This window comes from Amphibalanus amphitrite, unplaced genomic scaffold (assembly GCF_019059575.1).
Source record: "Amphibalanus amphitrite isolate SeventyFive unplaced genomic scaffold, NRLGWU_Aamphi_draft 000204F_arrow, whole genome shotgun sequence".
Classification (NCBI taxonomy): domain Eukaryota; kingdom Metazoa; phylum Arthropoda; class Thecostraca; order Balanomorpha; family Balanidae; genus Amphibalanus; species Amphibalanus amphitrite.
Window position 1 is genome coordinate 188,694 of NW_024881699.1, and position 23,901 is coordinate 212,594.

General features: G+C 51.4%; 1 protein-coding gene across 3 annotated transcripts in view; it reads right to left on the reverse strand.

Annotated features, from left to right (window-relative positions):
• Positions 1 to 23,901, reverse strand: part of LOC122384935 (protein Hook homolog 3-like) — a 97,423-nt gene that overhangs the window by 31,822 nt on the left and 41,700 nt on the right. For 2 of the 3 annotated variants that reach the window (XM_043372776.1, XM_043372775.1), the window contains exons 6-8: positions 8,465 to 8,688; positions 1,418 to 1,597; positions 293 to 412 (exon numbers count right to left, since the gene is read on the reverse strand). In XM_043372776.1, coding sequence (XP_043228711.1) covers positions 293 to 412; positions 1,418 to 1,597; positions 8,465 to 8,688 — 524 coding nt within the window. Of the gene's footprint in view, positions 1 to 292; positions 413 to 1,417; positions 1,598 to 8,464; positions 8,689 to 19,740; positions 20,100 to 23,901 lie in introns of those variants that run through there. The other variant, XM_043372777.1, reaches the window with a different exon arrangement.

A 23,901-nucleotide genomic window follows, 5' to 3' on the forward strand; every position in this document is an offset into this window, starting at 1 on the left:
TCGCGTGAATGCGTCAAACCGTATCAAATTTCAAAACCGGATACGGCGACTGATTTGATTTAAATGGAGTAAACGCGGGTCTTTTGAAAAGAGCGCCTTTTCTATTTCTCGAATAACCAGGCTGTGTCAAAACGGTAGCAGAAGCGGCGATAATTCCACAGACAATCCTTGATCAACAGATAGCTCCACATTATCGCCTACATAATGGACAGAGCTCGACGTCAAATCAGCCCATCATATCACGCAAAGCCAGTGGCGTAACCGCCGCTGGCCAGTGACGTCACACACTCACCCGGAGCCGTCGCGTCTCGTCGGCGAGTCGCTGAAGCTCCTCGTTCTTGGCCTGCGTCTCACGGAGGTCCTTCTCCATCATTTCGCAGCGAACGCGCAGCTCCTCGCGGGTCGCCTCCAGCTGCAAAAGAGGAGGGGAGAGGTCAGGTCAAGGTCAGGTATTATTTAAGTTATGCCTTGGAGAGCCGTGGCACCATTTATTTGTCGCCTGCTGTTGTGCACCTCACGACATTACACATTGTTAAAATTTGTTTAATTCACACTGACCAAACAGGGAAAATTCAGGTCGGCCGCTAACCTTCCATGAGCGCCGACAAAATTGGATGCATTTAAACCGCACAAAAATAAACATTAGAGTGCGCAATGAGTCATCGTCATTAGGGCGCTGGTCTGCATTAGTGCACTCCCAGTAACGGTTAAGTGGGGCAAGGGCAAAGCCATTTGCGATCCACCACTGTCACGCGGTCAGTAAGAGCCGAATGAGAGGTTGTCACCTGAGGGCGTTGGCAGTAACCACCTATAATAAACCGGCAGGGCAGGAATACTGACGTCTAGGGTCATCCTGCTATACTCAGACGTCAGATAACGACCATCTATGAGGGCAGGTAACCGGGGATCGCCATCAACCTGCCGATACAACCGAGCCACAGGGTCCGACTGCATCTCTCCCCAGCATCATTTGTACGGATATACCTCCTGTCAAACTCGGTCAGTAAATCTTCCCGAGAAGGCATACAAGGCAGGCATGATGCCACTAAGCCGCCGCTTGGCATACGGGCTGGTTTGGATTACAGAGGCGGCCTGGCCAGTTGGGGGATCAGACTCGGTGAATTATTGAAAAAGGACACGACGCTACTGCGCCGAAACATGCCAGTGAAATAACCGAACCCTGTCGCACGGCATTGCATACATTTCCGGCGGAAAATAACGCATCCTTCATTGATTCAAACCGTATAAGTCAATGTCAATGTAACGTCGAATATCATCCAGCGCTACGTTATGTTCTAAAGATACCGACCGCATAAACACTAGTGAGTCACAATTGGCCCAGCATTCTAGATTCCCTATGCATCTGAAGGTAACCCCTATCAGCCCTGTACTCGGCCGGAGGCGGTCGCCGACCTACCTTGTAGATCTCCTCATTGTTGGCGGCCAGTTTCTGGATGATCTGCTTGTAGCGTTGTCGCTGCTCGGGGCTCTCGCCCTCCCCCTCGGCGTCCGGCAGCTCCTGCTGCAGCTGCAGGCGCTTCTGCAGCTTCTGGTTCTCCTCCTGCAGCACCGACTTCTCATCCTGCAGCAGCGCGATCTGAGGAACGGAGAAGCGCGACCGTCAGAGTGGGTCGCGGAAGTGGTGGCGAAGAAGAGTTTCAACAGCTGAGAGTAGTTAACGTTAATTTCGGCTTAGCAATGGCGAGCAAAATATAGTGCCACAACTTAGTCAAACGCTCAAACGCCTCTATAAAGACGGTCATTCTGGGGGGAAAGCTGTGTTCAAATTATGCAGCGGCTCGCACAAACTAACCAGACTGCGGTTGCGACATGCTGTAAGTAGGGGGAATTACAATGATTTTAGTGTAATTGCTCAATGCTGCTTCTAGCTTAACTGTATTCATTATTCAACGACCCGGAACACAAACAATACCTACGCAGCATAGCAACAAATGGTCATCCCACACAACACATACGTAACGCACACAAAAACTGCAAGGCCGCGACTGATACGACATTCCTCTTTATCTTCCGGCCTCCCACACAGTCGTTAGCAGAAGTGTGCGCCAAACGAGCTCATCATTCCTAATCGCCGGCACAATAAGTCATACGAGCAGCCTGACGCCGTCACGAAAAGCTGAGGACGTTTTTAGTTCGATTTTTGTCAGTCCTCCAGGAAAGGCAGACTTGCACAGACGTGTCACTACTCCCCCCCTCCCCGTCGCCATCCATCCGGTCCCCCCCCCGTGACGGTGGTGGGTGCCGGTTTTTGTCAATACCGGCCGCCGCCGCCGCAGCTCCGGCGACTGGGGACGACAGCGGCCGCCAGCACCGCCTGAGTGAACAAACAACTCCGGTCGGACAGAACTTAGTCCGGATAAACAGACAGCTCCGGGCGGTCAAAACGACGTCCTGGAGAGATGGGTGTTGTCCGGAGAGGCAGTCAGTCCTGGGCAGATACAACCAGGGGAGACGGTAGCAGACAGATTTAAATCAGTCCGCTCCATAGAGCGCGCAATTGAAGTTCTTTTTATCTTACGAACACCTACTAGAAATGAGCCTCGCCCATCTACGAACTTATCAAATGAGCTCAGTCAGCCAGCTAAGGCACTAACTAAGCACAGACAACCCATCATCCTGTGCCCAGCCAAGCCTGTCTCTCGCCCGGCCACAGCTCACCACTACACGACACCGGGAGTTTTTGACGGAGCCTGACACTGACGGCGACCTTTTGTGGTGACAGGCGCGCGGGGCGCGGCGTGGCTTCGCGGCCACGACCAAGGCGATCGTCTTTCGGGACGCCTTCTAAGCGCAGCGGCGCGGTGTAAAAAGACGTGCCGTTGTGACGTCTCTCAGAAGGTAGTACGCAGTTGGACGCCGGTATGGAGCTGTGACGCAGGTGAAGACAAATGTCGGGAGAAGAGCAAAGGTGGGCAATGTAGGGTCGGTAAGGTAGGACGACGATGCTGTGCGAAGAGCCAATGAGCAAAGGAAAAGAAGTGGTGAGGGAGGAGGGGGTGTGAAGATACCGCCAGCGAACGGCAGCAAGAGACAAGATGATGCAATGATGTTGGAAAGGCATTGGGAAACACAGTATTAAACTTTCGGAACATCTGTTTGTTGCAGCTTATATTCAACTGGCCACTACCAGCACTAAATAAACCCATCCGGAAGACGAGTTCGAAGCGGAGTGGCCCACGTCACAGGCCGGCACGGCCATAAGGAAGTCGTATCCCGGTCAGAGTCGATTGCGCCATCAATAAGACGCCCCCGCACCGCAGTCAGGTAATGCGTCCGGACCAGGCCTAGCGCTCCGCTGTTTTACATACATGAATCTCCGGTAGAAAATGCCCGATTGCCATACATACAGCCGGTAAGAACAGAGCCGTGCTGCTAAACGGAGAGAAAGATATTAGACTTCGCATAAAATTCACTTCATAGACACTGAAGTATGATTTAATATGAATCCCCAATGCCGTGTATGTATGTTAAACGGCGAATGTCTCACTCAGGCAGAAGGAATGAAAGGTGTATCAGTTAGGTTATGTGCGACGATGAAGGCTGCGGTCTGAATGCTGCTCACGCTAAACGCAAGATAAATAATCACTTCAGTCTTGCGCGGAAGAGGAACACGGCCTTATTCGAGACCCATCCCAAGCAGCAGGGCCGCGTCCAAAGCACAGACCGTTGTCAGTTGGTACCCACCACGTCAAGATGACAATCAGCGCCTCTCCCCAATCGACCAGCGTTCCGCCCAGTCTGGAGCGCCAGTCGTCTCAGCATCCAGTGAAGACGGGCGTCGACCGTTGGAGCAGACCGGGCGTCGACCGGTGCACGGTCTTGCCGAATACCAGATTAGCGCGAATTTAATCAAAAACCCGACTTTCGATAAACTGTTATTTATACCTATCAGTGGGTAGGAAATTGTCTGAAGTTATCGGATAGAACCTTATTTTTAAGCCACTTTACCATTTGAGGACTTATATCCCTGCCGAAAGTAGACCCACGCTCCGGTTCCTAAAATCGGGCTATGGTACTGATAAATATGTCCAGTTTTCTACGTAAATTTTACGGAAGTTTCGAGAAGATATATGAGAAAATAGCATATCACCGGATAGCGCAGTTCATGATGAAGCTGTTTCTGCTATCATGGTAGCTTTTCAATGAATGGTTTTTGAGTTTAATGAGTTAGAACAAGAGCCCTGCATGTGTATCGTTCTCACGATAGTATTTAATAAAGAAGTTGAAAAATGTCAAAATGGATAAAAATGGATATGACGAATAGGGCATGGCTGAACTCTCCGCACCTTTCTGAACATAAGCGAGCAAGTTTCAGCTGCCAGTTTTTGCCTATTTGCCGTCAACTCAGCTTTGAACATGTCTAGTCGGCCGCCCTATGTGACCTGACCAAGGTAGGGGGCGGCGCGGCCGGACAGGCTCCAGCCTAATAAACTATCTCAAGCACACGAAATCGTGATTTCATGCACTCCTTGCAAGGTCCGATGCTTCACTTATGCATTGTTGGTCTTACGTGACGTCATTTATGACGTCACTAGGGTAATAAGAGTTTTTCGTCAATAACTCCCGATTAAATTGAGCTAGCGAGTCGAGAAAGCCACCAATGGACTCAGGAAGAATTTCCGAATCCAATGATATGCAACATGACCTCCTTCAACCAACTTCGTGATCTGGAGGACTCTGACCTGACCTTGACCCACGGTCAACACCTTAAGTTAACGTCAGCCGAACAAAAAGTATACCATTCGACGCGCCTGAGTGAGGCGAACATGATGATACCAAAATTACGGCTCTGCCGCATTTTTTCGCGAAGTTATTAATAAAAAATGAATCCGCGCCTGGGTCACTTGACCTGACCTCAGAGGTCACAGGTTGGCCTGAGACCTTAAAATCGGATACCAGTCGCTGCGTCTCGTAACGGCGCACACGCTCGTTTTTTTCCGCGGGGCTCTAGCTCCATCAGGGGCGAAACAGCGACGGGGGTCGTACCAACCCCCCCCCCTTCGGCCGGCGCGTATTTTGAAAACCAATAAGTCCGGCGAGGGGTAAGTGTCAGTTTTGGAACCAGAGAACCATTTTCAGTGGATCCGAGCGGCGCTGGGATTAAATTCGCGCTAAACTGGTGTTCGGCCACACTGTGCGGTGGTGCGACCCGCAAACATCACGCACATCACGCAGGTCACGCGCGTCATGTCACGTATGAAAAACGATGTCTGAGAGGAGGACATGGACGACAAGCGCTGGTCCGTTACAGGGAGACCCGGCCCGGGGACGGTATAGACCAGTTCTCGGCGTTAGTCGTCGCCAGGTGCGATATTTCGCACTCATACTATCTTCGTCACCAAACACCTCATCCCATCCAATGATGTCACGATTGCTAATGAAGTCACCATATCTAATGACGTCACGGTCCGCTGATTTTCCCGGCTGCGGAACACGCCCCCAGGACTGGCGCGTTTCTGTTGTGTAATATGTAACGCACGGTGTCACACTATTACACGCTCGAGTAGAAAGGCCGGCCATTTTCGTAAACCGTAACGCACTCTATGTGCGGGTACAGTGACCTGGTATTGGTCAATTTTTCTCGACCGATATCCAAGTACTAAATGACGGCGCGATTCTTGAGCCTCATAACACAGAACTACCAAGGCGTAAATCCGCGAATTGGCGGGCAGCTATTACTATGGCGTCACCAAATGGCCATCACGATCTCAATTGCCGGCATCACCGCCACCATCGTCAGCGAGCTGACCAGACTGGCCGCCGTTACAGCATGACCGGCGACACGTGTCTCACAGAGACAGCACGTACAGTGACTGGCAGCGGGCGGGGATAGATAGAAACACGTGCGGCTACTCATGCAGGGGAGACATGAGCAGTGAGCACCACGAGCCTTCACTGGGTCGGTAGTGACCAGCCGCCCAAGGCCGGCGGGCTTCCAGAGCTCACCGGTCGGTCATGAGGCCCGGCTATGAAACTCCAACGGTACTGGACGGTGAGTTATGAGGAAAAGATGCAGAAAACACCGGCCGGCTGCAGTGAAGAACCAGTCGCTGCAGCCGCGCCGGGTGATCTGGCCCCAATTATGCAGTTAACGGGTCGGCGGGCGTTCGGGCACTGCCATATTGGTGCTATCGGCGGGTTGGTCCGGAGGGTAAGCCCAGCGGGGCTGGCCGGTCCATCGGCCGATCGTCGGCCGGCGACCACACGCCAAGGACGGGCGGCGTGGGATTCCACAGCCGGCGGCCAGGCGAAACAGTTCGGTACAGAAGGGCGAAAAGGCCTCACATAGCCACCCAAGGAACTCAGTGTGAGAGGTATCAGCGCTTTCATTGCAGAGCAGCAATTCTTTGCAACCAGCAGATCTTCCTTCGTCGTTTTATGATGTCAGCTGTCAATGACCTCAAACATTAGGCCAACGTGTCGACAGTTGTCTGCAGCGGCTAATGGAGCTCCCCCCCCCCAAACACACACACGCAGGTTACGTGTTACCATTCACCGTCGCTCGCCTGTCATCGGCATACGTAACACCTCCATCTGCCGCCCCGCCCAGTAGCGTGTCTCTTTATCACCTCGTTATCATAAGTAGCTGATAATCTGAACAGTCATCCGCGATCAACCGACAGGGCATCCGACCGCCGGCGACTCGCAGATAACACATCTCACGTCGACACGCACGCTGAATAAAATCACAACATAACGTCGATGGTGTTTAGCGGCAGAAAACGAAGCAGGATTGGAGAACTTTGCAGCAGGGAGGGAGGAGCCGCCGTCGCCCGCCACTCCCCGCTCTCAATGACGCTATGTGGGTGTGTGATCCAGTGCCCGGTCGCTCCACCCAGTCGGTGATAAGGTGTGCCGGCCGCGAGCCTTCCTCTCCGACCACTCCCCTGGGCTGACCTCATCCCCGAGCAGTCCCCATTACTCGCACAGTTGACCTCCCCGGAACAGCGCGGCGGCAGACAGTCCTTGACGCGACAGAGCCGATAGGGTCGGAAGGGGACCATCGTGGTTTCCGGTAGTTCACTATGGGAAAGGTTGAACCTTTGGTCTTTGGTGGTTAATCGTTGCGTGGCCGACGGCTTTAATCCTCTTTAGCGCGCACTTCCCCAACACATTCAAAATCATTAGTGAAGTAAGCTATTTTTGTCATGCAATGCCACGGTCGCTTAACTTCAGCAGCCTTCGATCCCCGTTGCCTCCAGTGATCCCTGATGACCTCATCACCCGTGGCCACGGTACCCAGTGCCGGTAGCGTCCCTGACACCATCCCGTCGCTGCCTCTCACCGCGCAGGGTCACGGAAGTCAGTCGGGCCCCTCTGAGATCGTGACCAGCCACCACAGTCCACCTGTCGATTGTTTCAGACATGGACTGGGACACTCCCAAACCTCCGCCCTTGGCACCCCCTCTACCCTACCCTCATCCTCCCCTGGACCATCCCCCAGTAGAAGGAGACGATGTAGGCCGACAGTCCCAGGGTCGGGGACGTGACATGTAGGTACGTTGAACTAGAGGTCCTCTTCGCAGGGAAAAGATCTGAGCGAGCGATGAACTCTTGTCTCCGTCTCCCGGGGACAAATCGATACCGTTGCCAGTCTCTCGTTCGCGGTGCTAAATACGGCGCTAAATAGCGACATTCCTAATGTCACATGGGAATGGTGCCGGCTGGAATGACATCTAACACCTGTGTAGCGCGTCGTTCGGCGGCGCCACTTTCTATTCTCCCTGACCCCGTGGCTGAGTGGCCGTCGTCATGACGACGTAGAATACATCAAAGGCACCGCCGCCTGGCGTGGGATAGAACGACTCGCGGGGTTTTTATGCGTGCCACACCGTATATTGCAACGTTGCCTTTCTGAATGAGTGAAATATGCCGGTTGCGAGCCTTATGGAGCATGGCCACCGAATACCACGCAACAGCTTCGAAATCCGACATAACCGATAAAATAGTTTACGTGAATTGCAGAGAAAAACATATGCTATCTGCCTCAGGAATGTATTGATTCCGACAGCTTTTCAAAGTTCTGAGAAAAATATGCCGATACAAACGACTAGCATGCCCTTGCATCATGACAGAAGAATGACAGGCAGTTAGTGAGATCATTGTGATGTCAGTCAACCTTCCTTCATGGTAAGCTGAATTGTTTTGAGGCCGCATTCTCGCATCCAACGGCCAACCCCACCTCTCAGTCAGATAAGGGAAGCAAACCGGATAATGACTCGACATGCTAAGCTAGTATCGCCGGTCATAGTAGGAAGACCCTTCAATTTGCAATAATCGCTGGCTCATTCTTAGTTGTGCGTTTATCGAAAAGGAAAAGCCCCGCCGTAGTCTCATTTCACTCCGCTCGCTGATCGCCACTCATCCTCCAACCCGCATCTATCTAGCACCTGAGCACTACACCCACCGCCCACAACACATCATTCCCTCGCCGCCACCTCACCTGGTTATCGAGCTCGTAGCACCTCTGCTGGATCTGGTGCCGCTCGTCTTTGACCATCTCCAGCTCGGAGGCCAGCGCCGGCAGTGGGTCGACGTCGAGCAGCGAGCCGGCGCTGCTGGACAGGGGTCCTCCGCCGGGTCCTCCGCGGGCCATCAGCTCCTGAATGGCGGCCATCAGAGCCGCCTGCACCGTCGGCTCCAGCTCCTGGATCGACTCGATGTACTCTGCGGACACAGGGAGGGAGATGGTCAGTCGAGTGTTGTTATCGGTTAAATTGGGTTTGTGAAAATGAAATAGATGGCAAGGACAGGAGGGTGACTGAAACAGCATGGCGCGGCCGCGCGGCAAGTAGTAAAACTAAGCAATTAGGCACTCAAAGGGCAAAGTTGCGATAAAAATCACAATGGTTTCAGTGAAATTACGCTGAATGCAGGTAGAAACTAAGTCGGCGACTTTTATGTTGCAGCGTTTTGCGTCTTGGAGACAAACAGACAATGTGAGCGGCCCGTTAGTCATTAGCGTTTCATCCGTTACATTTATGCATTTACTTTCGGAAGAGTAACTTGAAATGAAGGCAAAATGCGTTCACTTTTACCATTGTGGCTGTGAATGAGCTTCATTGTCTTGTCGTATAAGGGAATCAAAGTATTGATTAATTTGACCACTCAGGATTGCGCTTCACGCAACTATTCTTCCGTCAAGTGATAAATATCTCTAAAAATGAAAGCAATCCTGACTGGAAAGAGTAGGCAGATGCACTTAGCGATTGGGCATTGTTCCGAGACTCCACGTGAAGATGCAAACAACTCTCCCGAAATCAGGTGACGATCTCTGACGCAGTAAGATCACGGAAAGCTCGCCGTGGCGCCGCCGAGTTCTAGAGAGACCTATCGCAAATCGGGGCCCGGCTTCGTGACGGCGGTTGGCGCGCAGTGTATCTGAAGAGGTCTGCCCTCGGTGAGCGCTGCACAGGGACGGGCGTCACTGCGTGACATCCTCCTCAGCGGAACAATGGAGCGCCGAAAAGATGGGTGGGTGAGAGTGACAGCGTCGCCCACCAAAGGGCCCACAAGTCTCACCGCCAGTCACCGGAACCGACAGAACCATCGAACTTTTCCTCCGCCGCTGCACAACGCATGCCTCCACGATAACCAGCGCAGGGTGAAATAGCCGCTACTTCCACTGACCACATAGGGACATGGGACTGAAAAATGTCTCAGAAAGTCGCTTTCATCGTCGCATAGTAAGACCCGGACAGACAGCGACCCATCCGTTCCCACGGGAATCGAAGAAATACAGCTAGACTGTTGGGTTTACCACACCAACTAACCTCTCCCAAACCGCAACAAAAGTCCACGCACTTTGGCACCGCGGAACATTCGAGATCGCGCCAGGGACCTGCTCTCGGAGGGCGTCTCGCGGCGGGCGACACCTCTGTTCTGGTCCGGCGTGAGAGCGGACCTCTGAGTCAGACGTCACGGTTCAGGTCCGAGGATAACCCGTGGGAACTCTGGGAGCGGCCCGGCACATCCAAGAAAACGTCACCCGGTCGAGTCGAGTCAAGTCGAACTGCAGAGAGACATCGTAGTGCACACCGGTGACAACTGTGGGTGGACGACTCGTCTTCGAAAACCCGGAAGCACGACTTTTCTGAGATTCTCCTCAATCGCTACGGGTGTGGTGGCATGTTTCGGTAAGCCTAATGAAGCTAATGAAATGTCAATGACCTAAGAAATCAGCGATCGACGTGTTTATTCCATCCACGAGTAGGCACGTTATCTACGGCTCCGTTAATTGCGCATCGAACAAGGTATGCGGTAATTGCGCTGTTCAATCACTGGATTGCCATCGCTGAGATAATTGTGCCATCGGGTCAGGCGCGTCAGCACGCCCGTACTCTGGGTACCGCCAGCGATGCTGTCATTTTACATTTACACCTCGCGGTACCATACAAGGTAAATCCCCCGCCGGTACTGAACAGCATCCTCCAGTGAGCTACTGAATACAAACAACTCGTTACGGTGACCGCAGCAATACACCGCGGCGAGCCCCGTTCGACAGAGCTCGTTTCACCAAGCACGGTTGGTCACACCTTCCTTACACAGTACCGGGAGGCGGCAGTCGCCAAACGTCACCACAGAGGAAAGGGCAACAAAACGTTCATGTCAAACCACACAGGATACCGATATACCTCGCCATAGTGTTTGAATTAGTCCAAGCTACGACAAAAAAATGCGCGAGTGGGTCGGTTTAAAGGTAGTGTGCCAGCTTTCCTGGACCGTATGGAGTTAATGGCCCAGATAAGGAGAACCGGATTTTTAGAACTTATCCATACCTTCAAAACTCATGGAAACGTCTTAAATTCTTCAAATTTTGAGTACCCCAGTGCGAAATTCGCCCCGACGGGTTGTCGGTCGTACCCCAACCACATTTCACACCACTATGAACAATAAATGCACACACTGAAATCGCTATTACCGATATGCTCATCCAATCAAGTTTCGATAAACCCGTTCATCATCATCTCCTGCGGTTTCGAACACGCCTGTTAGGTGGTGCGGTAGACCGCGCCCAAAGCCAGGGCCCCGGTAACGTGAGGTAGCCGAGTCGGGGCAGCGTGCGCTGACCCAAGCCGGGGCCGCGCGTCCTCCCGGTGTCATGTGATAGCCCGGGGGATGCGGTAGACCGCGCCCAAAGCTGCGGCCCCGGCTTGGGTCAGCGCACGCTGCACCGACTCGGCTACCTCACGTTACCGGGGCCCTGGCTTTGGGCGCGGCTTCTGCTCATACTTTGTGGTGCGGTGGTGGTGCGTCGGGCCGCGCGCTCTGACTTCGGCCAAGAAAAATGCGTCAGCTGATCATTGTCATTTCTGCCACTTGCGTGTGGTGAAATGGGGTCATAACTTAAGAGACGGCTTTTCCATATCAATTATTTTACATAAAATCATATTTCAAACCATAAATAATGTTCGACAGCCAAATAAAAGAAACAATAACAATACAGGCTTACAGTTAAAGGCTCGACATTGTGTTGTCTACGATTAGACAGCTGATAACTCATTCCCGTACGTCGTAACTCTATAATGACCTTTGCTTATTGTCACATGTGCGCCGCATTCGCGATTGTTGCCGACGCCTGTTTGCAGCTCAGCCCACTACAGTTGTTATACATATCGAAAAACCGATAAACTTTTAGGCGAAAAAGGCACTATTCCAGGCCCATTTTTGATTTTTGTTGCGATATTAGGTAAAAACAGAAGCTTCTTTTCCTAGGAAAAATAAAATGGGGAATCTTTCAAAGGTGGCACACTACCTTTAAGACGACTGGCGCGGAGGTACGGCAGTTGGTGCCAATCGGCCGGCCCACGTCACGGGGTGACTGTGTTCATGAGCTCACGAAACAGGAAGTCGGTCAGCCCGACATCTGATGACCGTCGGCCGGGTGGCGCCAGGCCGATCCGAGATTTGGTGGGGGTTCTCACGGCGGTCACGACCCAGACCACGTCATCACGGAGCGACTAAAAACGTCACTTGTCACAGCACATCATCGCGGGGTGACGGGCGGTGTCAGACGCCATACACCGCACTACGATTGACCGCACTGGAGGGTCAACAGACTTATCGACCGGTAGATGCGGTCAAATATTTATTAACAGCACCACTCAACACGGATTTATTAACGATACCCATCAATCCGCAAAAAAATCTAGACCTAGCACCAGGAAGATTTTCTGGTCGGAATTCCCAAATCAAACAAAGAAGAGAAGCACCCCCCCCCCCCAAGAATATCCTCAAAAGGGGCCTAAAACATCCACTACCGCCATTCCCAGTAGCATCAGCATCCAACTTGCTACCCGGTGGCCGGTAGGCCACCCAGTCGCTTGGCTGGGTGCCTAATCTAAGCACAAGGCCAGCACGGGGCCGGCACGGACCCGGTGCTGTCTCCGCGGCCGTCCCCGCCGAGCCGGACCCACTTCCGCCGGCCGCGCGAGGAAACTACGCTCCCAACGAGCGCGGCGGCGGGTATACTCGACGAGTGACCAACACTCGGCGACGCCGGTACGAGCGACTTTTGGAGCGTGGCCGGCGAGGTGTTTTATGTGGAAGTGGGGAAACGTTATGAAACCGAAGGTGCTAATCGGCGCCGAGAAAACTCAGGATTAGGCTTCATTCATCATTGGGTGGTTTCTACACAGTAGGCTACAATCAAAAGCAATCGATCAGTATTTCATTTTTTTTTTCCAACATTTATTGACAATCCATCGACACAATAGGGCTTTCAAAACCCCCACAACGTGCGAGTAATATTTCAAATATTTGGCAAGCGTACACGCTGGCATACAATGCTGGCAATATTCACAAATCGGACGCCACATTTCAACTGCATTTTAACTATAGGCGGCGGCCGAGCTATAAAATAGAGCTCGCCACCACCACGCGACGTGGTGTGGCCCGCCTGGTCAAGCCGCCCCGGTGTCTTTTCATGGACTAAACTAAACGCGGCGGGCCATCAGCCACCGCCCGCGCCGCCCGGCGAAGGGGTATCGCGGGCGGCGCCCCCTATCCACCGGCCGGGCGTGCGAGCCGTCGACTTGTAGGGCCGGCGCCCCGCACGCCCGGCCGGCCGACCGGCCCCAGTCGAAGAGGCCGGTCCCGGGTTGGCCCGGATGGGTCTTGGGAGCGGTGGCTGATTTTTTTTTATTAACAGACACACAAACCAAAAGCAGCAGCAGCACGTACGCAAGCGCACTTAATGATGCTCAAACCGGTGAGGCCGGTCACAACGGCGCCCACGGCGACAGCGAGCAGCGGCAGCGGCAGCGGCGCGACGGCAGCAGCGACAGAGTATCCTATGTATAGGGTAAGTAAGACACCGAAGACCGAGGAGCCCGACGCGCGGAAACGGCGCTCACCACGTCGCCCGCCGGCCACGCCCCCCGCCGGAACCAGCCCCCGCCACCGGCAGCGCCAGCAGAGGCCCGCACCGCCCGCGCACGCCACCGCGCGAGCTCGCCGGTCCGCCGGTCCCCGCCCGCGTCGGCAGGGCCGCCAACGGGCCCCGCCCCGCCAGCCAGAGCACTGATTAACGTGATAAGAGCCATTGTACCTACAAATCGGGCAATTGGCGGCGCGTTTCGTCCGGCCCCGGCCCGCAGGCAGCTGCGTGCGCTGCGCATCTCCTTACGCACAACTTGGCAATGGATGGTAAGCTTGTGACTACACGAGCTGACTACTCGTGTTGTAAAATGTTTTTCAATGCCCCCCATTTCGATTCAAACACCCTTATTTTGTTGACGTGTCTAGCTGTTATTATTTCAGTTTCAGCTTCGCGCTTTAATTTATATTTAAAATGTACTACGTTTGGAATAGCTTCCTTCGATCGTGCTTCGCATATTACTTGTTTCATCAAGGTTAAAATGAGTACTTCAATTGGGTTTAGGTTTTGTACGAAAAATATTGTTTTTGGAGTTATTTGAAGTGTAAATTGGTGTGTAGATTGTAAGAATACTTTTATGTCGGTAATGAAACTCTGAACTTCGGTACAGGACCAAAACATGTGCGCTAAAGTTTCTGCGTGTCTGTGACAAAACGTACATTTATCATCGTCTTTCACATTGATGATATTCAGAAATTTGTTTGTAGTGAGAAATCTGTTAACTATTCGGTAATGTAGCATAATGAGTCGTGTTGAATGTGTGGCGTTCATTACAGCCACTGTGCTATCCTCTACAAAGTGTCCAATATCTGTCATCCATTTCTGTCTTAGACGCTCATCCGCATTCTTTGTTTCGGCTTTCTTTGATTGTATTGCCATCTGATATGCATAGCGTGAGAACTTCGCATGATTCATAACGAGATTTAATCTCGTTGGTATTATTGGTTTCGGTATGTCGTCGAAAGATTGACGTCTCACACATTCAGGTAAACTTCTCACGAGGCTTGAATAGCACAGAATGGTCATTCTTATTCCAAACCTATCTTGCACCGCCTCCCTCGTCATTATCCGCCCAGTTTGTTCGTCAATCAAATCTGCTATGAACCTAAGTCCTTTTTCGTTCCAATTTTTCACGATAGAACAGCTATATTTCGAATAGTCCGAGAACCATAGGCTCTCATTTAGTATACCGACATCGTCTGGGCTATAGTCTATGCTAAAGCGGCTGTACGCCTCCAAAACATCCTGCCAGAATGGATTGTTTATTTTGGAGCGGATCCTTAATAACTTTTTGCTTCCAAATTGAGGAATGCTTTCAACACATGGTACTTCATTCTCAGCTAGTCTTACCCACGAAGCTTTAGATTCCCTTAACCTCTTAAGCCATGTCAATTTAAGGCTTTGGACGAAAGCTTTAATATCGATCATTTGCAATCCACCTGCAGCGTAACTTTGTATCGTTTTGGCTCTTTTTATAGGATCCCTTCCCCCATTCCACACAAAAGAAAAGAAAATGCGTTCTAGCTTTTTGAGTATGAATTGTGAAGGATTAGGCAGAACAGTTAATAAGTGAACTAGCTTCGACAACAATAAAGACTTAATCACAGTTATTTTTCCCAGTTGAGTAAGATTTCGCCTCCGCCATTGCGCTATTTCTTTGTTAATCTGAGCGATTTTTGATTCCAAGTTCGTTTCAGTTATTCCCTTATTGTTGTTAGAGAAAGTTATTCCTAAAATCTTTATTTGACTAACCCATTTACAGCCGAAGTTCTCAGACTCGTATCGCCGAGGGTCTACCCCGAGAGGAAGACATGCTGTTTTTTCTATGTTGAGTTTTAGGCCAGAGAAATTTGAAAATGTTTCTAATTCTGATAGTGCTCCTCGTATTGAACTTGCCTCACCGTCAAGAAATAATACCGTGTCGTCCGCATATTGCATGATTTTTACTTCGCTATCAGGAGAGAGCTGGATACCAGATAGTATCCGAGATTGTTTGATTTGATTTGCTAGAACATTAACAGCCAAATTGAATAGGTATCCTGATACCGGATCCCCTTGACGTATACCGCACTTCAGATATATCTTTTCTCCCAAGAAACCGTTTAACAGTATTCTTGAGAAATTTTCGTCACTCATATATATGTTCGTTAACATGGCTCTGAAATTTGCTCCAAACTTACTATACTTTAAAACTTTGGAAACGAAGTCCCAAGATAAGGAATCGAATGCAGCTTCAAAATCTGCGGAAATTATAACACCTGTCTTTCGATCTTCTGACAGTTTTTGTATTACGTCATAAACAAGCCTGGTATTTTCCCCGATGTATCGTCCCTTGACATACGCTGTTTGACAGGGGTCAGTCAATTTGTCTATTACCCGTTGCAGCCGTGCTGCAATGGCAGATGATATGATTTTAAAATCAGTGTTAAGGAGGGTGATCGGACGCCATGCTTTGACCTGGTCCGGAGACTGACCTGCTTTCGGAATCATCGTAATGACTCCTTCTCTATGCGAAGAAATTACTTTATTTTTTCCTGAACAGAAAACATATGCTCTATGAAGGAAATGCCCTAAAATGTTCCAAAAGTGTTTAAAGAATGATGATGTGTACCCGTTCGGGCCCGGAGACTTCCCGCTTTTCATCTTTCGCATTGCATTAGTTAACTCCTCGTATGATAACGGCAATTCGAGAGCGTCGCGCTCTGGATCGCTTAGTGTTTCTGTAACGTTTCTTCTGATAAATTCGTCCGTATTTGACGGCAAATTGTGTTGTCTAGTATATTTACTCGCTAGGCTGTCTGTAAATGTTTCCAGAATAGAGCTAGTTGTTGTTAAAATTTGCTCTCCAGTTTTAATGATTCCAACTGATTTTCTCAAGGCATTTCTTTTCTCCAAGCCGAGAAAGTACTTTGACGAGCGCTCACCCTCCTCGTGCCACCTTGTCCTCGAGCGCACGATCAGACCGTTTATCAGAGGCCTTCTCATGTTTTCCAATTGTTCTTTATACTGTTCCAGGACGGCCGCACTACTTTCAGTTTTTGCTTCAAAATATTCTGTTTGAGCTCTTTCTATTTTCATTAACAGTTCTCTTTCTTTTTCTTTATCCCGCTTAGCTTTTTGTTTAGCAAATTTAACAGTTTCCCCGCGTATCATCATGAGTAGCGTTTCGTAAAATAGGTCCTCGTTTATTTGAAACTTAATATCTTTGTAGTTGTACTCATCAGTTAGAAACTCATTCGAATATATCGGTAACGCATATTGTTTGACAGTGGACTCAATACATTTCCGCACCCCTACCAAGTAATCTTCATTGCTCAATAGGGACTCATTGAATTTCCATAGCCCTGGGCCTCGGGAAGCATCGTTGCTTTTGATTTCTATTGTAATAATATTGTGGTCTGTCCTATATCCCGGCAAAATGTTTTGGCTGATGCACAAGCTACATAAATGTTCGCTTATAAAGAACATGTCTAATCTAGCTACCTTGTTGGGTCCCTTCCACGTGAATTCATGCTTATCTGGGTTATAAAATCTCCAGATATCAATGATTCTATGCTGATTACACATCGTGGTGAATGCATTTCTGGCATTAATATTATTTTCTCGAACATATCCATGACAGTCTTTTTGATAATTCATCACAAAATTTAAGTCTCCACCCAAAATGATGTGATCGCATTCGACACTTTCCAGTTTTTCGCCTATTTCCCGATAAAATTCTGGCTCGTCTTTGTTTGGACCGTATATGCACCCAAACACATATGTGTCTGTCCCTATTTTACATCCAATAATAGCATAATTACCTCTCCTGCAAACGAATTCAAAGAGCATGGTATGTTGAAGACCTTTGTCGATCAAAATTGAGGTTCCTCTACTGTTGTTTGTGAAGCAAGAATGGTATGTCTTACCCCGCCACAGCGAGTTTAGAAACTGAACTTTATTTTCTGTGAGGTGAGTATCCTGAAGGAAGATAATGTCAAAGTTCATAGTTCTCAGGTAATGCATAACATCTCTGCGTTTCTCTTGTCCTCCCAGACCCCGGACATTTACTGATGCAATTTTAATGTTTCTCATAAAATGTTAGTGTTTGTCTCTCGACCTTAGACGCGGTGCTGAACTTTGCTCTAAACCAAAGCTTCATTTTCCTTTTTGCACTACTTTGTTGTATGTGTTGCTGAGACAATATAGTAATACATTGGACATAGCTTTCTCCTGGTGCGTTACGGTACGGCCGATCCGTCCAGTGACCATACTCACGAAAAGGGTGCCACACTGCATCTGCAACCCGGGCCGGGACCGGACGATTCGCGACAGAACGGCCCCCTCGCACACAGGTCCGTCTCGAATTCAAATGTGGACAAAACCTCTAGCGCAAAAACTACGGAAGCTAGAGATGTGATAAGGGGCTCAAATGAAAGCAGATGAATCACGCTCTTTGAAAATGAGAAATATTTCTGCCATTTTAAACCACATTTTTTGCGATACGCGAAATTTTGAAGAGGGATTATTTTAGGGCTCGTAAAAAAACACTTTTGTCTGGGATCATCGGTTCCCTTCCTGCGTCTGGCTGCATTTGGTGAGAGTATGAAAAGTGCAAAATATGAAATCATTCCGACGCGTTTTACTATGTGCGCTTTTACTTTGAAAAATTTCAAAAATGCATTGGAGGTCAAAAATGAAAACTCGTTACTGATTTGGGCCTATAATACGTAAAATGATGAGAGGATTCCAAATCTGGTCGTAACATTCAAATCGGAGAACATTTGACCCCTGTTTTGGCAAAAAAAAACGTCAAAAATAGGCAAAATATCCAATTTGGGCAAATTTGGACAGTTTTTGGCCAAAACAGGAGTCAAATGTTCTCCGATTTGAATTTTGCGACCAGATTTGGAATCCTCTCATCATTTTACATGTTATAGACCTAAATTTATAACAATTTTTCACATGTGGATTTTTTTCCTCCAATGCATTTGTGAAAATTTTCAAAGTAAAGGTGCACATATTAAAACGCGTCGGATTGATTTCATATTTTGCACTTTTCATACTCTCACCAAATGCAAGCAGACGCCCGCTGGCAACCAGCCAATATTGACCTCGGTCGACCCTGACCCAGCCTAGCAACAGCTGACGCTGACTCGCGGGTCAGCCGGCCGGCCGAATCCGCCCGACATCACATCACTTCTGCCCCCATAGCAAACGTTTGACCACTGATGCCCAGCTAATTCTTTCGGGAACCGTTTGTGAACGTTCTCAGGCTCATTTTAAGCCATTCGAATTTTGGGGGGTGATTGATGATTTTCTTGTAGGCCTTTGTCAAGTATGCGATGAGTGAAAATGCGGACTGTGATGCATGTGCCCGAACATTGCTAATTAGCATGGCATTGATGACGAGCTAAAACATTATTTTTGGTACCAAAATTTTCAGCACGAACCATGCAACACAGCGATGCCCATTTATTGCAGTTTCGATCAAATTATTACAATGTTACAGTCACTCAAAGTTGCGCGCGTTTCACATGTCTTTTGGGTCTACCATGCGCTTCCAAAGAAGTTCCAGGTTCACGACTGCGGTGAGCGGAGATCAGGTGGTTAAAAAATATGCCGAAGGTGATTTCAGATGCTTCAATCCGTTTTGTGTTAAAAAATCACTCACTGAAGGAATTTAAAAATGGTCGTTATTCGAGGTTTTGGCCACATTTGAAATTGCGATGGATCTGTGTGCCTCGGCGGGCGCCAGTTGGCATCCGGAGACGCGGGGCGCGGCAGCATGGCCACCCACACCAGCGGGTGGACCGCGGGACCGACGGCCGCCGCAACGCGCACGACCGGCACAGACCGCCACAGGCGCCGCCAGCGACGGGCGCCGGCACCGACGGAGACCGCGGCCGAAGCACACCAGAGGCGGCGCCGATCACACATCGAGCTCCTCGGCTCCCATTGCACGTGTAGAAGAGTCCGACCCCGCCGCCGCCGCCGCCGCCGCCGCAGACACTCACAGCCGATGCACCAGCCGAGATCGTCGTCTGCAAGGCAGACATGGGACAACGCAGAACGAGAACGAGAACACAATTGACGAGTAGACATGCACACACATCAAACATCAAAATCAACAACGATCCTTTATCGTCGAGTAAGTAAGCGACTAGCAGAAAGTGAACACGTGCTGGTAAGCGAACTTCGCAAAGCTGTATTAGTGCGTCAAGCGTGAACGAGCAACCTTGACACATATATATGAGTACGCTTATTCTTTGACGCTGAACCCTAGCTGACGAGCCTTAGCAAGTGATTCTACCCGAGTACTTGTTCCAAATTTTTCTGATTTGTAGTACACGTGTCCCCACCTGGTAAAAACAGTGTAGATTTTTTTCGCTTTCTTAGCCTCCAGCAGAGACCGCTGAATCTGGCTCTTCAGTGCGGTTAGACTTTCGTTGATGTACAGGTCGTTGCTCCCTCGCAGCTCCATCCTTCTCGTCATGAGTCGCTCCCTTATCGATCCGGAACCGGAGTGGACGAATCGGACGATTACACGATGATTTGGTCCTGGGAGGCGGTGAGCCCTGTCGATGTCGCTTACAGAGATGCCCAAGCCCGGGAACCGGCTTTGCAGAACTCTGATGACCAGCTGGTTGACATCCTCCTCACTCGTTCCCTCCCCAGACCTCGCACCACCGACACCCCCGGCACCACCGCGGCCGCCACCGCCCAGCGCAGCACCGCCGGCCGCGCGCTCCTCGCTGGGGCCGGCGGAGTCCGTGCCCCCGGGCGCCCGCCCGGCGGCCGGCCGCAGCGGCGCAGCCAGGCTCGGGTTGCGGTGGGGCGCCATTGCTCGGCCGGACAAAATCAGGCACGGGATTCGCGAGTTCATTTCAGCGTTCTCACTCCTCTCGCTAAGCTTCTTCATTTCTTCACGCGTTTCTTTCAGTTCCGTAGACATCCTCTCTATCTCCAGATCCTTTTCGTTCACGTGCTCTTCTAGGTCCTTGATTCGCGCGTGGAGAGCATCAAATTTTGTCTGGAGACTGGCTTTGAATTCGTGTAGTTCTTTGGAAATGAACAGGGACAGGCGACTCTCGATTCCTTCCACTGCATCCTCGATGAGTTCCTTCACCTCTCCCTTGCGAGGCGAGGGGTCGAGCGGCCTGCGCTTACCCATCGGCGCGGTGACAGAGTCACCAGACTCGGAGCGGTCTCTCTTCCCCGCTCCGTCGTCGTAGCTCCGGACCAACTCACTGACGGACGATCCTCTCCGGAGCGACCTGGCAGCTGCAGCTTCGACACCACCAGAGTCGCGACTCGGATCGGCCATCGTGGCCCTCGCCTCACACACAATAAACACCAGTTACCGTCACTGCACTGTGGCTGTCGGCGCTCGGGCGCGTGCGTCAGAGCGGAGCGATGCCCGCCGCGTCCGTCCGCGCCGGGAGTGACCGGTCAACTGATCAGTATTTCATCTCTTACCGAATATGAAATGAGATCAGTATTTCATATTCGGTAAGAGATAATGTTTGACACGTAAAGCTGATAGATGATCAATAGCCAACGCATGCTATGTTATGACAACTGCTTTTTAGCCATCACATACGCTGCATATCATTACAGAGAACGTTACACAGCATACACTTCTACGTACGCAGCTTCTATACCATAGTAACCGCATATGGAGTAGGCAATAGCCGTACTCTGATCTGAGAGGATTGACTAACAAATTCAGTCCAACAGGCCCGACCAGCCAGCCCCAACCCGTCCTATCGTTGAATACCAACTACCTGCTCTATCCATAGACAATCAGTCCATGGCAGTACACCCCTCGGCGTCTCCTCATTCTCAGGAGGCGTCCATACATCACCCGGGGACAAACAGCCCGCTGGGAGTCGGCCCACAATGGTGCCGGCACGCCGCGCACCTGCCGGTGACGGTGGTGGTTGGACCACCACCGAGGTGCGGGTGCGACTGTGGGCAGCCCACCCGGAGTGGTCAGCTAGTGCCCGGAACAGCCACAACGCTGCAGCCACCAGCGAGGTGGGATGTGGGAAAGGGAGGGGAGATTTATCCACAAAAAAAACCTATTGTTTCAATTCGGTGGCTTTCTAGTTGCGATTTGGTGGCACCAGCACCCCTGGGTAACCACGTCCCACCGCCCGCCGGCCCCAAGCTATAACCTTTTAAAAGACCTCGACAGTCGGCACTCTTCATCTCCAGCGCCCAACTCTCTTCTCTCTCATCCACCCTGGTCCAGCTCTAGCGCACTCCCCCTGGTCTTGGATCCAGCTCTAGCCCGGCCCCTGTCCCAGCTCTGCCCCGGCCCGGGCCTGCCATCCGCGGTCACCGGTCGCCCGCGGCCAGCCAACCGGTTTACATGCATCCCACTCGGTCCGCCGTCCGGTCCATGCAGCAGCGCACGTTCAGAGCCTGACCTTGGCGGCTCGGCGGGCACAGCACAGTGCTGTGCTGGGGACTCGAAACTCTGCTGACTGGAAGCTGTGCAGTGTGCACTGCAGACTCGAAGTCGCGCTGACGTGAGGGTCACAGACTCGAAGGTAAAGTGGAAATGTCAAATGATCCACGGCCTGTTTTGACGTCAGGTCAAGACGATTTGAACCGATTCGTGCATTTATTCGGTTTACCCTTCGAGCAATCCTTTCAGACTTGGTGGTGAATCGTCCGTCGATCTCATGAAGGTTCAGCATCGGTATAAGCAGTTCACTCACCAGTCATCCCACTTTGCTGACTTCGCCTACACACACAAACCCTCTGCCACGGGTTCACAGTCCACCCGTTCCGGTCAGAGTTCGTACAGGAGCCGGTTACCGCACTTCAGACGAGCCGCCTGTCAACGTTATCGACTGGCAGGAGGCCACGGCGGAGGGGTGGCAAACACGCGTGACTCGGCCCCAAACACACCTGACCAACCGATCAGCGCTGCACGGCGGCGTACGCGACGGTTGTCGTGTTCGCTGGTGGAGTTGGAGTCAGCAGTTCGGGGCAGCTCTCAGTGGCATAGCGACGGTACAATGGCAGTGAAGAAGGCGAGCCAGAACAATGCACCAGCAGCACACTAGCAAAGCGACAGCAAAGCGGCAGTTCGGATAGTAATTAATGGTCGTAAGCCAGTCAGCAGCGCGCCGACGCTGCACCGACAGAATGCCGTCAGCGCCGCAGCCTATCAGCATATCGTCACGCGTAATGTCGCCCACGCTATGCCGAGTACGCGGTCGTAAGCCGTCGTGACAGCGGACGAGTACGCGCGTGTGGAACCTGTCGGTCGGAGGCGCCTCGCACAGACACGCGGCGCGCGAGTGGCGGAGCGCGTCAGTGAAAACACGCGTGGGCTCAGGTGCCGACCCATGGGACAAAAACCGACCCGATCAGTTCCGACACGGCGCCGGAACAAGCATCAACTGGAGCAGCATCAGATCAGCAGACGGGTCAGCGGTCAGGCGCGCGCAGACATTAATCTTAACGTGGTACATTATGACCCGGAGTGCCCAGGACGGACTTTTTGCGCGACAGTCGATGTGCTCCTCAATGCGCGTCGAGCCGGCGTGAGCCGGAGAAACCGGGGTGAGCCGTGAAAGGGCGGCCCATTACGGGGATGTGCGCTGATAGGGTGATGAGCCGTATATGTAATGGTATAAAATTACGGTCGGCAGGGTCGCGGTGGGAGGGTAGGGTCAGAGCATCGGGCGATAATGGCTCAATCCAAGTGCCGCATGGACATGGCGGAGGGTGGGCGAAGGAATGTTTGAGATGCGGCAGACGGAAGAGCCCTCGGTGGTGGCCCTAGGCACTAGACGACATGAAACTCGGTGGTCGGCAACAAACAGATAGTTATACGAATGGGAAACTGAAAACCATCAACGCTAGACAAGTGCCAACGAATAATATAATTTTATCATCCCTGTCTATCAATGCAGTACCAAGACATCCACGGTGTGTAGACCTTGCACCATTTATCCTGGCAGACGTGCCACTAACCCATACAAAGATCAGAAGAACCCGCCCCTTCAACTCATATCACACTGCTGTGACGGCGCAGACACAACAAGAGCATGGGGACTCGCCTCTCCCCTCGAGGCGCACTGCGCCGTGTCGACGCAGACACAACACAACACTTCAAAGAGCACTCACCGCCAGCTCCAAGGAAAGCGGCACAAAGCGGCACGAGTGCCGGTCCCACCCAAACACCTATCGTGGGGTCACGCCGCCACCGCGGCCCGCCAGAGACGGCGGTCTCGGCCGGCCGCTACCAAAGAAGCCATTACGGCTGGGTGATAAACTGTCCGTCGGGAGTTGTCTAGACCAGCACAGGGTGGCGGGGTGGGGCCGGGCGGTCTCGGCCGGTAGACATCCCCGACGTCCCAATGGAAAGTGAGCTCAATCTAAAGTGGGCCGAAAGGGAAAAGAAGCAGAAGGGATTATTCGGGAAGTCAATAAATTACATATAATGGTCACAGTTACAGATGATACGAAGACTCTATGGCTCGATGGTAACTAACTATCGA